The 13985-nt window shown below is 55.6% G+C and overlaps 1 protein-coding gene across 2 annotated transcripts; it reads left to right on the top strand.

Moving 5' to 3' along the window:
* Window positions 1–786: 786 nt before the first annotated feature.
* Window positions 787–7538, top strand: IRX6 (iroquois homeobox 6). Of its 2 annotated transcripts, none has more exons than XM_047711548.1 (6): window positions 787–2041; window positions 2969–3235; window positions 3950–4059; window positions 4274–4581; window positions 5465–6076; window positions 7064–7538. In XM_047711548.1, the coding sequence occupies exons 1-6, from the start codon at window positions 1997–1999 to the stop codon at window positions 7066–7068; spliced, it is 1347 nt and encodes a 448-aa protein (XP_047567504.1). In that variant the 5' UTR covers window positions 787–1996; the 3' UTR covers window positions 7069–7538. The 2 variants fall into 2 exon arrangements, with proteins under 2 accessions (XP_047567504.1, XP_047567503.1); XM_047711547.1 differs by having other exon boundaries at window positions 7061–7538.
* Window positions 7539–13985: the final 6447 nt, after the last annotated feature.

The following is a 13985-nucleotide window of genomic DNA, read 5'->3' as shown; positions in this document are numbered from 1 at the left end:
AAAAATGCAGGGCAGAGACCCGGGGTTGTTCCTGACCTCTGGGCTACACGTTCTTGCGTTTCAGCTAGAAAATACAACTGGGCCCTTGAACCAATCCCCCAGATTCCTGCAGGAAGGGTGCAGCAAGGACCTGGGAGCGCGTTTTGTACACTGTAAAGTGCCCTGACCCTGTGAGTGGAAGGGAGACTTTCTGAGGGTTCTGGCCTGCCAGCCCCAAAGCCAGAGTTCCACTTGGATATCCGCAGCATCTCCCGAAGACCCGCCCCCCACCGGCCTGGATGCCCCTTTTCTCGCCCCCCCCACCCGCAACCCACACCCCGACCCCAACGTCAGGACTGGGGATTAAGCCTGGGGTGCTCATAATCTACAGTGTTCACAAACTAGAGGCCGCGGGTCCGGGGCCAGGCCTAGAGGACGCAGATCCCTCCCGGCACAGACGAGCTCCTCCGCCCCTCAGCGCCACTTTGAGGACCCATGGGATGGAGGGGGGGATGTTCAGATCGCCGGGCCCAACCCCCCGGCGTCGCGGCGGAGCGCGGGGCACGAGCCGCAGTCCCCGCGCGCTGAACCGCGGCTCGCCAGCGCCACCCCCAGCGGAGCGCAGCGGCTGCAGCTCGGCCCCGGCGCCTTCCTGTGGCTCCCCGGCTCCCGGGTGGACACGGCGGTCGGTGCGCAGGAAGCAGCCAAGCCTCGCCTTCGGAGCAGATGCGTGGGGTGTACGCCCGCCGCCTGCAGATGCCAAGGGTCAGACGGAGCGCATTCCAGGCGGAGTGCGAGGGGAACTGAACCTTGGCCTCGAGGGGGCGCTATTCGGCCTGTTCGAGGGCCAGAAGGCTGCCGAGAAGCCCCAGGGTCGAGACCCTACCAAAGACCAGAGCTCGGAGAGCCTGGATCTAGCTAGAGTCCTGGGGAGGCTGGGGTAGAGAACCAGATTCCGGAAGACAAAGACGGCCGGGACAGTGGGACGCACCGACGCTGCCCAGGCGCGTCCCCAACGAGTGTGGGGCCTGTGGCGAGAAGAAACTTTCCCGCAACAGAGGGGCGAGGAAGCGGGGCCGGAGGTTTCTCCCCTGAGCCGCCGCTCCCCTCCACCTGCCAGTGTTCAACCTCCGCCCAGCCTTCGCCCACCCCTGTTCCCGCCCCTCCCCCGCGCGCCTCTGTTCACTTAGACTCCTCATCTCTCTCCTCTCCCCTCCTCCTTCTCCCTCTTGCCTTTCTCCCCCACTTTTCTCCTCTTTTTTCTCTTATCTCTCCTTTTGTATTCTCTCCCCCCTCGCGGCCCGGCTGGCTTCTCTCCTCCTCCGGGCCGCAGGGGAGGAGGTAAACGAGCTGCGCCCGGGGCCTGCGCGGCACTGAGGGAGGCGTTTCTCCTACTTCTCCCGGGTAATTTGGAGAGATTGTATGTGTGCGCGCGCGCGCGTGAGCTTAAGGCGAAAAGGGGTAGGATCCAGCGCCCAGCAGAGAGGGTCGGGGTCTTTGACGTTCCTCACCAGCTGCACAAACCTCCCGAACAAGTGTGAGTGTGGGTGAGAGTGTGCGCGCGCGCACGGGCTGGCTGCGCTTGGCACGCTTGGTGGCCCGGGGCCCCAGGGCCCGGGGGCCCGCCTGGCGGCCCGGGATTACCGTGACGTCACACTGAGCCTCTGGCCACCTTGGACTGGGACACCTCGGGAGCCGCACAGCCCCGCGCCGCGCCTCACCTTGCTTCGCCACCGCGCGACTTTGGGAACCCGCATCCTCTCCCTTTCCTTGCCCATCCATGGGCCCTTCTGTCTTCCGGACCACGCGGGTCGGAGGGGCGCCTTCTGGAGCGCAGGGCTCGGCAGCCGGACTGCCCTCGGCTCTGCCTCCAGTCGTGCCAAGCGGGCGGAGGATCCGGCGCTGGGAACCCGCTGCCGTGTAAGGAACCGAGGCGGCGCACGGCTGGAGGCGCAGAATCGCGGGGCTGAGGCGGCAACTCGCAAGAGGAGAAGAAGGCGGTCCAGGGACAGCCACCATGTCCTTCCCGCACTTTGGACACCCGTATGGCGGCGCTTCCCAGGTAAGAAGTGCCTCCATGGGGGATGGGGGCAGACTTGGGGGGTGGGTGTGCCTAGTGCACGCGCCCGCCACTGGGCGCCCTGCTTTCGCACGCGTCTCCCGGGAAGCCAGACTGTGCAGGTACGACGTACTACAGACCTCTCAGACACCCCCAATCTCTGGCAGAGAACGTTCCATTCCCCCAGAGCAAGCTGGAAAATAGTGTGACCCGAAACTTGGGCACCGACCACGCGCTTGGCGAAGTGGGTGGGATATCGAGACCTTCCAGACAAGGCTGCCCTATTGTACAGATATCAGAGGTGACCCCGAGAGTCCACCTCACCATTTTTCAGTTGTTTGCTAGTTGACTTCTGTTCTTATCCTCTCTCCCTTCTTTGAGGGGGTGCAAGCTCTCTGCTTCCGGTTCCTTCGATTTTTCCAGATTTGGGTGGGTGTTATGCAGTGACAAGGATTTCTTGGGGGAAATTCTGGGGACACCCACTACTGTTCTCCAGCTTCTGCCCAGATTGTGGGGTCTGGTTCCAACTTGACCTCTGACCCGCCTCGTGATCTTGGACAAGTCTCCCTGGTCCTCATTCCCTATCTGTAAAATGGGAGCAGGAGTAAGATGTGATGGTGGTCTCCAGGGCTAACTTCTAGCTCTGCCTTTGTAGGATCCTGAGATGGGGGGGGGGGTGGCGGGAGGAGGGATAGGCGAGGGAACCAGCGGAGTTGGCCTCCTGTAATTCGCATTTCAGAATGTTCTCTTCGCCTGGCCCCCCGGGACCCTGGAGCCTTAGCAACGTTTTAGGAGTATCTGTAAGGGGTCAGTTTGGATAAATTGCGCCTTAAGATAATTCCCATCCCAGCCGAATGCTCCAAACACTGCGGCATGTAGTCGATGTGGAATGAGGGCTGGATCTGGCAGTGCACCTCTCTCGCCCCATAGTTTCTGGTGTCTGCAAGTTCCAGCGCCACTTGCTGCGAATCCGCCCCGCGCTCCGTCCCAGATGTGGCCTCAGGCTCCACCCCGGCGGCCGCCCTCTGCTGCGCATCCTACGACGGTCGGCTGCTGGGCAGTGCACGGCCAGAGCTGGGCGCAGCCTTGGGCATCTACGGAGCCCCATATGCCGCTGCCGCAGCTGCCGCAGCTGCCCCAAGCTACCCAGGCTACTTGCCCTACAGCCCAGAGCCGCCTGCGCTATACGGACCGCTGGTGAGTACACCCCACCGAGCCTGGGTCTGTGCTCCAGGACCCGTGGGGCCACTGGCCATGACTGCAGCAAAGAGAGCAACTCAGTGTGCTATCTCCAAGGAAAATCTAGGAAGGAGGCAAAACTAGGAGGGAAGGAGATGGGTAGTATAGCCCTGGGGAAGGGGGGGGGGAAGAAAACACATCTTTGCAGCATTTTACTTTGCAGAAAGCCATTCTGATTTAAAAACATCTGTGCTTCTATTAATTCTGGACTCCGGCAGAGGTAGGCAAGGCTCAGTTTATGGATGAGGACGTTGAGATGCAGAGGCGTTCAAATACCTTACCCAAAGTCACAAAGATATGAAGGGGCCCGGAAACAGCCCTGGAAAGAGTAAGGCAGGGAAGTTCCCCCCAGCTGGCAGGGAGGGGGTGGGGAGGAGTCACAAGTAGTAACCCTACTAGTAAGAGTTAATATTTAACTACTGCCTCTTTTGCACCAAGAATTCTGCCAAACGCTCTTCTTCAATACCCTACAGGTACTATTGTTATTCCCAGACACCAAGGGCAAGCTGAGGCACAGAGCAGCTAAACAACTGTGCCCATGTAGCCAATGGCAGTGGTGGTTCTGGGATTTGAACCAGACTTTTACCCCAGGGACCTTTAACAACTACACCACCCAGCCTCTTCCCGAAACCCGGTGTCCTGAATTCTCTCTTCCCACCCCGCCCCCACCAGAATCCGCAGTATGAATTGAAAGAGGCTGCAGGGAACTTTACACCTGGCCTGGGGCAACCGGGAGCCTATTACCCCTATGAGCCAACTCTGGGGCAGTACCAGTATGACCGGTAAGGCCTGGGGGATGCATGGGTAGCCGGCCTTGCAAGTCCTCCTCCGGTCCCCTGCCACAGGGCCCATCTGGGAAGAGCCTGGGAGGGGTGGGGCGGGAGGGTGCTTGAGGAGGAAGGAGCCCTGAACCTCATTTCCAGGCCTCAGACTGTCTCCTGCCTGCAGCCCCAGGTTCTCAGATCCAGAACTATGACAGGTTCTCTCCCTCCCCAGGTATGGAGCAGTGGAGTTGAGCAGCACGGGCCGCCGGAAGAACGCCACCCGGGAGACCACGAGCACGCTCAAGGCCTGGCTCAACGAGCACCGTAAGAACCCTTACCCCACCAAGGGCGAGAAGATCATGCTGGCCATCATCACCAAGATGACCCTCACCCAGGTGTCCACCTGGTTCGCCAACGCACGCCGGCGCCTCAAGAAGGAGAACAAGATGACGTGGGCGCCCAAGAACAAAGGCGGGGAGGAGAGGAAGGCTGAGAGTGGAGCAGAGGGGTCCCTGGGCTGTCTGAACGGTGATACCAAAGGTACCAGAAATGCTCACTATCCGCCCTAGGGTTTTTCCAGGGTTTTATCCTGGCAAAGGGTTTTATCCAGTCTATCAGGCCCCTTGCACTTCTGCAGCCGCCTTGTGGGGCAGCTTTCAGGGTGTCACTCCCTTACTTACTCTTGCACTTGTACCCATCCCCTCCTCCCCTCAAGACTTCTGGGCCTTTGCCTGGACAGTTCCCTCTGCCTGGAATTCCCCACGTAACTGACTGCTTCTGGGTTTCTGAAATGTGGGCTGGAAAAAGCCTCTCCTGGCCGGCCACCCCGGCTAATTTAGCTTCCCAGTTATTCCCTAGGACATCGGTCTGTTGTATTTCGTTTGCCATACTCACCACTATGAGAAGGTACTGGAGATCTGTCTGCCCCCTTGGGGAACAGCAGCGCCACTAAAAAGTGTCTTATTTGCTGCTGTATTCCCTAAATTCCTGAGACCTAAATGTCTAATGATGTCTGGCACATAGAGGGCACTCAGGAAATATTTGCGGAATTAAATAATACACACCAGGTACCTGTGGGTATGGAAATTCGGGGGGAGGTGGGGGAGTCCCCTTGGGTGTCTGTTTGTTTTATGGTGGAGAAACTGGGATCCAGGTCTTGGGCAGTAAAAAGTGGTCCTTTCCTTGCACCGGAAAGCAGTCTTCTTCCAAGAAGTGTGGGCGGGGCTAGGGCCTCTGTTCACTCCCAAGGGCAAGTCCCCGCGCCCTGGGGCAACTGTAAGAGACGGTTTGGCCAGCCTGGTGCATAAAGCCAAGAATGCCCTAAGTGCAGAACCATCTTGCTAAAAGCTTCTCAGGGATGCGCACTCCCGCGGATTTCCCTTGGGGCCTGGGGCTTTTCTCACTAGCGTCTGATTTCCTGCAGATGGTACTGCAAGCCAGGAGGCTCGAGGGCTCCGACTGAGTGACCTGGAAGACCTAGGGGAAGAGGAGGAGGAAGAGGAGGCCGAAGACGAGGAGGCAGTAGCCACAGCTACGGACAGGCTGGCCGAGTTCCATAAAGACTCCCAGTCGCTGCCCGAGCCCTGCACCGCCGCTAGGGAGGCCAGGCTGGAGCGCCGGGAGTGCGGCCTGGCGGCGCGCCCCTTTTCCTTCCCGGAGCCCCCGGGATCCGGGGAAGCTGACTTCCTGCGGGCCGAGCCCCGGGGCCCTACGTTGACCATGCACTACCCCTGCAGCGAGAAACCACGCATCTGGTCTCTGGCGCACACTGCGGCCGCTGGCGCGGTGGAAGGCGCAACTCCAAACCCTCCCAGGCCGCGAAGTCCCGAGTGCCGCGTGATTCCGGGACAGCCTGCAGGCGCAGGCGGCCGATGCGCCGTGGTCTCCAGAAACTCCGGGTGCGAAGAGCCTTCCTGTGTAGCCAAAGCCTTTGGAACCCGCCCCTTTGCCGCGCAGGGGATGCCAATGAACTGTGCGCCGTGCCCGCGGCGGAGGGAGCCTGCAGTGCACTGCCAGTACCCGTCTGGAGCAGAAGGTAGTTGGGTCCCCAACGGCGATGGATGTGTCTGTTCCAAAGACACCTGCCCACCGTGCCGCCCAGCGGGCGCATGGCCTCTCTGCCCCTCGGGCATGTCCCTGTTCAGATCCAGAGCAGACTGTCCGCAGCACTCTTCGAAACTAGAGCTTAGAAATAAAAGTACCGGTCCCCTCTCCTTTTAAAACCAAGTAATAGTAAGAAGCTCAGGGTGAGAAGGTAACTTACCTAGGATCACTTAAAAAGTCATGGAAAAGATGGGCAACCTAGTTCTCTGACCTGGGCTCCCGATGGGCACCATCATGACCTTTTGACTCTGACATCCTTGTCCCCTGCCTGCCCCTTGGAGGAGGCAGCTGACCCCACCCTTGCTAGTACCAAGAGTTTTGCTAGGGCGGGGCAGGAACCAGGACTTTCCAAGAAATCTGGGGTGGGAGGGGCCAGATACATGGAGTTGGCTTAAGGCCAATGGTTAAGTCCGGCAGGCAGCCCCCTCCCAGGGTGGGGGTGGGGTGGGCACAAAACTCCTGGTGAGGGTAGCCCAGGCTGGGTGCTGTCCCCAGAGAGCACTCGCCCCCCAGAGCTCCCCTCCCAACGGGGGGGGGGGGGGGGGGCGGTGACTGCCAGTCAGTGGTCTCTTGCCCTTGGCTCTGCCTGGTGGAAGGGAATTGCACCCCACAATGGGACATTCCCCAAGCATCAGGCAGCCTCCAGCAATTACTGTCAGATTCTGCTCTTCGTAGTCATTTCTCTCAGGATTAGCTTCTGGATTTCTGAAATGTGGGCTGGATTAGCTACTGGCTGAGAAAATTGGGTTGCGCGGCTATTTGAATTTACACAGAACGGGGTCCAAAAGTTCCTCCCGGCAAGCAAATTGCCTCTAGACCTTGGATTCCCTTCGGACCAGACACCAGCCGACCTCCGATTTCCTGGAAATCGCCACCAAGCGGCCCTGCGGGTTTTAATCAACCTTTCCTCTCTCAGCAGGTTAGCGCAACGGCTGCGATTTGCGGAGGAATCTTGGAAAGAAGCCCTACTTTTCCAACTCACCTTCCTGCTCAGAAGCTGGGAGACCTGGCCAGGGACTAGGGGGAGGGGGGGTCTCTCACTTCGCCTAAAAGACAGACAAAACACACAGAAACCCTTCTACCGGCTCTTCCTGCACGCAGAGCTGGGAGAGGCAGGCGGAGGCGCTTGGAGTCAGACCCTCTGGAGGACGTGGCGATGGGGCACCTGGGAAATGCCAAGGGAACGCTGAGCGAGTGTGCCCGTGCACTCACTCCGTATACCAAGTCTCCCTCCCTCCTCCTGATACAGGGTCTGAAGCAGCTTCTCCCGCTCACCCCCACCCCGTCCCCTTTCACTGTGTAACTTCAACGCTGACCTGGCCCCCTAAGGACCACCTGCGTCTTCTCCTCCTCCCCATCCCTTGTGTCCTCAAAAATAATCAAACCAAATCCCACCCGTATGGCGAGTCTGTGCCAGGGGCGCTGGGAGAGGCCGGGGTGGAGGGGAGGATGGAATGCGGCCAGGGATTCCGGGGATGGGGCGACAAGAGCTGCAAAACCTCGGTCCCTTTCGCGGCAGGGAGAGGAACCGGCGAGGTTACGGCCAAGGCCACGGGCGCCTAAGGCGCCGCCCACCTGAAGTTGCCCGGTACCTAACTCGCCAAGCGGTGTGATGGCCGGAGGCTTAGTGTGCGTTGGGGGGTGGGGGGGCAGTGGGGAGGTCGGAGGTGGGGAGCAGTCGGGATATTTGGAAGATGTATTTGTTCCCGAGCCCCTACTTGGGTTTTAGTTTATTGGGAGGAGGGGCGATGAGCATAATCCTAGTCGCCCCTTGGCACCCAGCTGGGATCCCCGAGTTTCTCCCGTGAGACAAAATGGCAAAGAGCAACAGCTTGCTGGGTCCCTCGGCGGCAAGAGGGGCCATTCTTTCCATTTACTCAAGTGTCAGCAATCACTTCCGGTACAGGCCAACCAATGGGAGGGGACGGGCTGGGAAGGGGACTCGGTGCTCCGCGGCCAGGGCGTCTGGAGCCGGGCTGGGGGAGGAGGGTTGGGAAGCTGTCCGCGCCCCGCGCAAGCTCCAGCCCTTGGCCTGGTCACCTCGGCTTGAGTCAGCGAGGGACCTGGCCGCTGCTCATGGGGAGAGAGGGAAGTGGACCCGGGATGGGGCTCTAGAGGGGAGCTGGGGGGAGCTGGTGCGGGCTTGGGAAGGCAGGGGAAGGACAGCCGGGGTGTGCGCCCACCGACCGGATCCTGAGGGAGCTGCGTCTCCACCGCGGGGCTCCAGCCTGGGCGGCCCAGGCCGGGTGACGCCTTCCCAACCAGGGCCTGGCACTGATGTCTGGGGCAGAAAGGGCCGAGTGCTCACCTCCTCAGGGGAGACTGTAGACCTCCTTGGAGACTGCGGAGAAGGAATGATTGGAAGAACAGCGGGGAACAGGCGGTGGACCACCTCCCAGCCCCACGCTGTTTTGTTGTTTTGTTTTGTTTTGTTGTTTTTTAATAGAATGACGGGGGTCAGGAGGAGCTTTAGAAATCACGAATTACAAAACACAAACCTCTTCCTCACATGAGCCAACTGAGGCCAAACAGAAGGGCAGGCGACTGGCTCAGGGTCACACGGGATCCTTGATAGAGAGGGACCCCAGCTCTCCACTCAGGGCCCAATGCCGCTTTCTGGTTCATGTTCCTTTCCCTCTCTTCCCCTGGGTGATCCCTTCCCTGCTTTCTGCTTTGCTTCTGGGCAACAGCTGTTCCTGCCCAGCCCCCCACTCCAGCTCTCCCGGGACCTCCAGTCGCCCTCACTGACCCACGGCTTAGGGTCCGGGAAATTAAACTGCGAAAAGATAAACATTATTTCCAGTCGGCTTTGTGGGATTAACGTTTGTAATAAAGAGCATTAGCTGGAGGTTTCTTTCAAGGCGCTCTCGACCCCGCCCCCTCCTAGGGGGCCAGGTAGACCCCTCCAGAGGCTGCCCAGACAGCTGAAGCGCCTTCAGAGGGCCTCTGGCTGGGAGTAGGGCTCCAGCTAGCCATTTTGTGGAAGGGAAAGGAACTCAGCACCACACTGAGTCAGCACCTGGAGAGGGAGGGACCCTGAAGGCAAGAGAGCAGAGCTGCACCTAAGCCCCAGCTCCTGTGGCTGATCCTGGGAGAGAAGAGAGCTCTGACCTACACTCTGCCTCCAGTGGTCCAGCCTTTTATTGAGTCACTTTTAGTGAGTCCTAGGAAAGGAGGCCCACTTGGATCTGCCTGCCTCCCCACCCAGGACCTCAAGAAGTTGTCTCCCTGGCCCCTGTCTATGAGACCTAGCTGCTCCCCACCTCTCCCAACCTGGAGCAGGAGCCTACAGCCCAGGGTTGTCCCAGGATCTAGACCTAGAGCTTGGCTGCAGACAGTGGGTATAGAAAAGGCAGGAAGAGTGGCTGGAATCCCAGAAGAGAGCTTGAGCATCTCAGTGCCAGGTCTCTTTTGCTGTGGCCGTGGACACGCCCCTTCCCCTCTCAGTTTCCCCAGCTGCAAGATACAGGCAGAAGCCTTTGCTCCATCCTGGTGTGGGGTCTGGTCCTGCACTGGTGGCGAGCTCCAGGAATAAGGGGGAAGGCCTGAGAAAGGTGCGTCTGAGCCTGCGATTATCCCAGCCTTGGGCCCCCCGTGGCAATCTGTTCCCACCATCTCTGCCCCCACTGACAGCCTCCTGCAAATCTCCCAATATAATCTCCCAGAATCATATTTTGAATACTATTTTGATTAAACACCAGAGCAGGGGGAGGGAGGACACAGCCCCCCTCTCCCCAGCTGAGCCGGCTGGGCCCACAGACAGCTGGCATGTGAGCTCTACAAAGGGGGGAGTCAGGAAACAAAGGAAGATGACATTCTCAGGTTCGAACAATCTTTAGGAGCTGGCCCTCCAAATTTGCTTGATGGCCACAATGCCCCTTCCCTGGACTGGGGAGCACTCCAGTAGGAGGCTAGGTTGAGAGGAGAGACTGAACCAAGGGAGTCTTCTTTTATTGATCCCTCTCCCCTGGGAGTCACTTATATGGCCAACGGACTCACTCGATATTCTCTATGATGACTTTTGGTTCTAAGATCCTATGACCTTGCTAATGATAATGGAGCATCTGGAGTCCTTACCCTGTGTCAAACTCAATACCATGTCCTTTAAAGACTCTGATTCATTTGTATGTCACAACAGTGCTGGATAGCATTATATTACACTTCCTGCTATGCCCATCTCCCAAATGAGGAAAGAAGCTCAGAGAGATGAAGTAAGTCCATGTCGGTTATTCAGCTAATGAAGCAAAGTCAAACTCCAAATAGGACTTATTCTTAACGGCTAAGCTCTACTCCAAATGCATTCTATCATTTTTTTATTATTCTATTTTTTTAAAGTAGACTCCACGCCCAGCATGGGGCTCGAACTCATGACCCTGAGATCAAGAGTCCCTTGCTCTCCCAATAGAGCCAGCCAGGTGCCCCTGCATTCTATTCTTTCAAGATTCCTTATTCCATTATGAATAAGAGCCTGTGTCTCTGCGACCCTGAAAGTCTGAGCATCCATGATCTCATGCCACTGGAACTCCATGCTGACCTCCTTCCTTCTCAGGAATATCTGATGGGAAAGGAGCTCCAGTGCCTCCTGGGTACACCCCCATATACTGGTTGAGAGCATCCCCTACTTATCCCCCTCCCCGTATTTCCCTGGGACACACCAGGTCGGTGTTTGGCAAAATGTAGCCCATGGATTTCTAGCAGGAGAATCAGCCCACAAGTGAAAGATCACACCAGGAGATCTGCCTTTGTAACAAACACCCTGTGTGGCCTGATGGGTCTCTAACCTAAGTAGCAGTGGCTGCACCTCCAATGGCCAAGCCCTAAGCTCAGCATGAGGGTTTAGGATACCTGCTGCCGGCCCAAAAAGTAAATCACATCCCAATAACACGTGCAAACATTTCTTCCCGGACTTAATCTAGATTCACATTCAATCTCTTCATCTGGTTCAGCTCCCCCTGCGGCCCCTGCCTTCCAAGGCCAGCACCATCCCAAAGCTCAAGGCTTGCAGTGATTGGAGGGGGAGGAGGCCATTTAGGACACGAAGTCCCCTCTCCCAGCTGTCTGAAGACACGCTGGAATTTCAGCGTGTAAGAGAATTCTGCCCTCAAACATGAATAGGTAGTCCAGAATCCCTACCTATCAGGGAAAAGCCAACACCAAGGAGGAAAGACTGCATCTTAAGCAAATAAAAGGACCAACGGAGGAGGTAGCCCTCTTGCTGTGTTCTGACATAGCCCCTTGCAGCCTCGGCACTAGAAAGTTCTTCATTTTTTGAACCAATTTCTTTCCTCACGTAACTTCTGAAATGCAACCCCTAAACCAACAAGTCTTACTCTCCTCCATGACTCATTCTTTCTCCCACCTTCTATGCCTCTTCTTCTCCTCTCCCCACCCGTAGATATCTCCTAGTTATATGGCAGACCGTCCCTCTATCGGTGTGATCTTCTTCACTGAATGTTAAGTTGGAGATGGGAGAGAAATGGTGACCTGAGTCCTTGAACAAGTGACCAAATGTCTCTGAGACTCAGTTTTCTCCTGGTAAGTTGGGATCATCATAAACCATGTGGCTTCCTCATAATTCCTCTCACTTAGTTGCTGTAGGAACAAAGATTAAGAACAATGTTACTTGGATTTGGGTTGGTGGTAAAACAACTCCCTGATTCCTGCCAAGAGCTGGAGAGATGTTAGAGCCAAGCGGGCGCCATGTTGGAAAATTTTCCGTGTCTCCTCCTGCGTTTCTCCTTTACACCCTCACCACCCCCACATTCTCTTCACTTCTGACACTTCCGGTCACCAGTTGTGTGTGAGGTTTCTCCACACTAAGCGATATTCTGTGACAGGAGCTGGGTATCCCACCGTTTAACTCAATTCTGACACTGTCTACCTCGAGATAGCGTCAGGTGGGGCAGGTTAAGGGCTCAGTCCCAAAGACAGCCCTCATTTCAGATGCCAGTCACAAGGAGTGGGTCCCCAGAGTTACCCACAACATCTGACCACTGAGCCACAAATCAGAGGCTCCCACAAACCATTCTCAGGTTCAGCTAATCCATTAGACCAACGCACAGGACTCATAGAAAGACTTATGTTTACCAGTTTATTAAAGGACATGACAAAGAAGACAGATGACCAGTGAGATGAAGAGATAATGGGTGAGACCTGGGAGGGTCCAGAGCCTAGGAGCTTCTGTCCCCATGGAGGTCGGGCATGTCACCCTGCCTCTATCCAAATGTGCTCACCTGCCCCAAAGCTCTCCAAACCCCATACTTTGGGGATGTTTATGGAAGCTTCATCACACGGGCATAAGAGATAATTACCACCATTTTTAGCCTCCCTCCGGTCTCTGGAGATTGGAGGTATGGATGGAAATTCCAAACTTCTAATTATGACAATTTCCCACCCAGGACCCCATCAAGAATCCTCTCTTTAGAATAAAAGACACTCCTATCACCCAGGAAATTCCAAGGGATTTAGGAACTCTGTGTTAGGAACTGAGGTCCAAGGATAAATATTAGAACAAAAGATATTCCTAGTGTTCATAGCACTTAGGAAATTACATGGATTTTAAGAGCTCTGGGCCAAGAACCAGGGGCAGATATGTGTGTATGGTGTGTGTGTGTGTTTGTGTATGTGTGTGTGTATATATGAGTGTATGAGTGTGTGTGTGTGTGTGTATACATGTCGATATAAACAGATAGGTAACCTATTACATATATATATACATATATATATATATATATATATATATATATATGAAATCTGTTATCTTTGTATAATCAGAGGATTGAAAGAGAGTTGAAAAGTGGATAGTTTGAGTTCTTCTGAGATCCAGCATTATTTAATGCTGTGACCAACATTGATGGTACACTGCTGGTTCACTTTCTACCCTTTGGTGAATTATTCTGTGTTCATGTGAAGGGTGACTATTACTCAGGAGACCTTCAGAGACTGATGTCTTCCCTCATTGCCTGGGACTGTCTCCAAATTCCAACTTGGCTTTATTTAAAGTCTTAGAGAGCCTGCCCGAGAACAACGATGCCAACAATGATAATGATGATGGGTCCAGAGCAATAGTTCTCAACCTTTGAGGTTCATAAAATAAGCCAGAGAGAGCTTCTGTTTTGTTTCAGGTTTTCACACCAACACCTGGGCTAGACCCCAAGCCAGTAAAATCCAACACAAGAGCAGTTATTGATTTTGCTGATGGATCTGCCTCTTGGGCAGGGTTCAGTGAGAATGGTTTGTTTCTGATCCATTTGGTATTAGAAGAGGCAGCTTGATTAGAGTTCAATGATCCACTTCCAAGGAGGACCTGAGGCTCCGCCCCCCAGGAAGGCTTCTACCCTCTCTAAGGGCTGCTTGAGGGGCCTCACATCATGGTGGCGAGGCTCCGGGAGCAAGTATTCCAAGAGGTCTGCGTGGAAGTCTCAAGGTCTCTTATGACCTAGCCTCAGAAGTCCTAGAAGTCACTTCCACTGTATTCTGTTGGCCAAGCAAGTCGCTAAAGCTTGCCCAGAGTCAAGAGGAGGGGAAATTAAGTCTACCACTCAATAGGAAATGTAGCAAAGAATTTACAGCCATCTTTACCAGAATTGGGATCCTCGGTGAAGGTCCAGTTTTAAATGCACTTTCCGACTTTCTCTCCCACCTGATGTGAGGACTTGGGGTTCTTCTTAGTCAGCATGGCCTGCCATAACAAAATACCCTAGACTAGATTCCCTAAATAACAAACATTTATTTTTCACAATTCTGGAGGCTGGAAAGTCCAAGATCAAGGTCTAGCTGATTCAGTTCTTTCTGGCATACAGATAGCTCTGTTTTCTCACTGTGACTTCATATAGTAGAGA

Source organism: Lutra lutra, chromosome 17, assembly GCF_902655055.1.
Source record: "Lutra lutra chromosome 17, mLutLut1.2, whole genome shotgun sequence".
Lineage (NCBI taxonomy): Eukaryota > Metazoa > Chordata > Mammalia > Carnivora > Mustelidae > Lutra > Lutra lutra.
The sequence above is the reverse complement of the archived record's forward strand: the minus strand, read 5'-3'. Positions and strand labels throughout refer to the sequence as shown.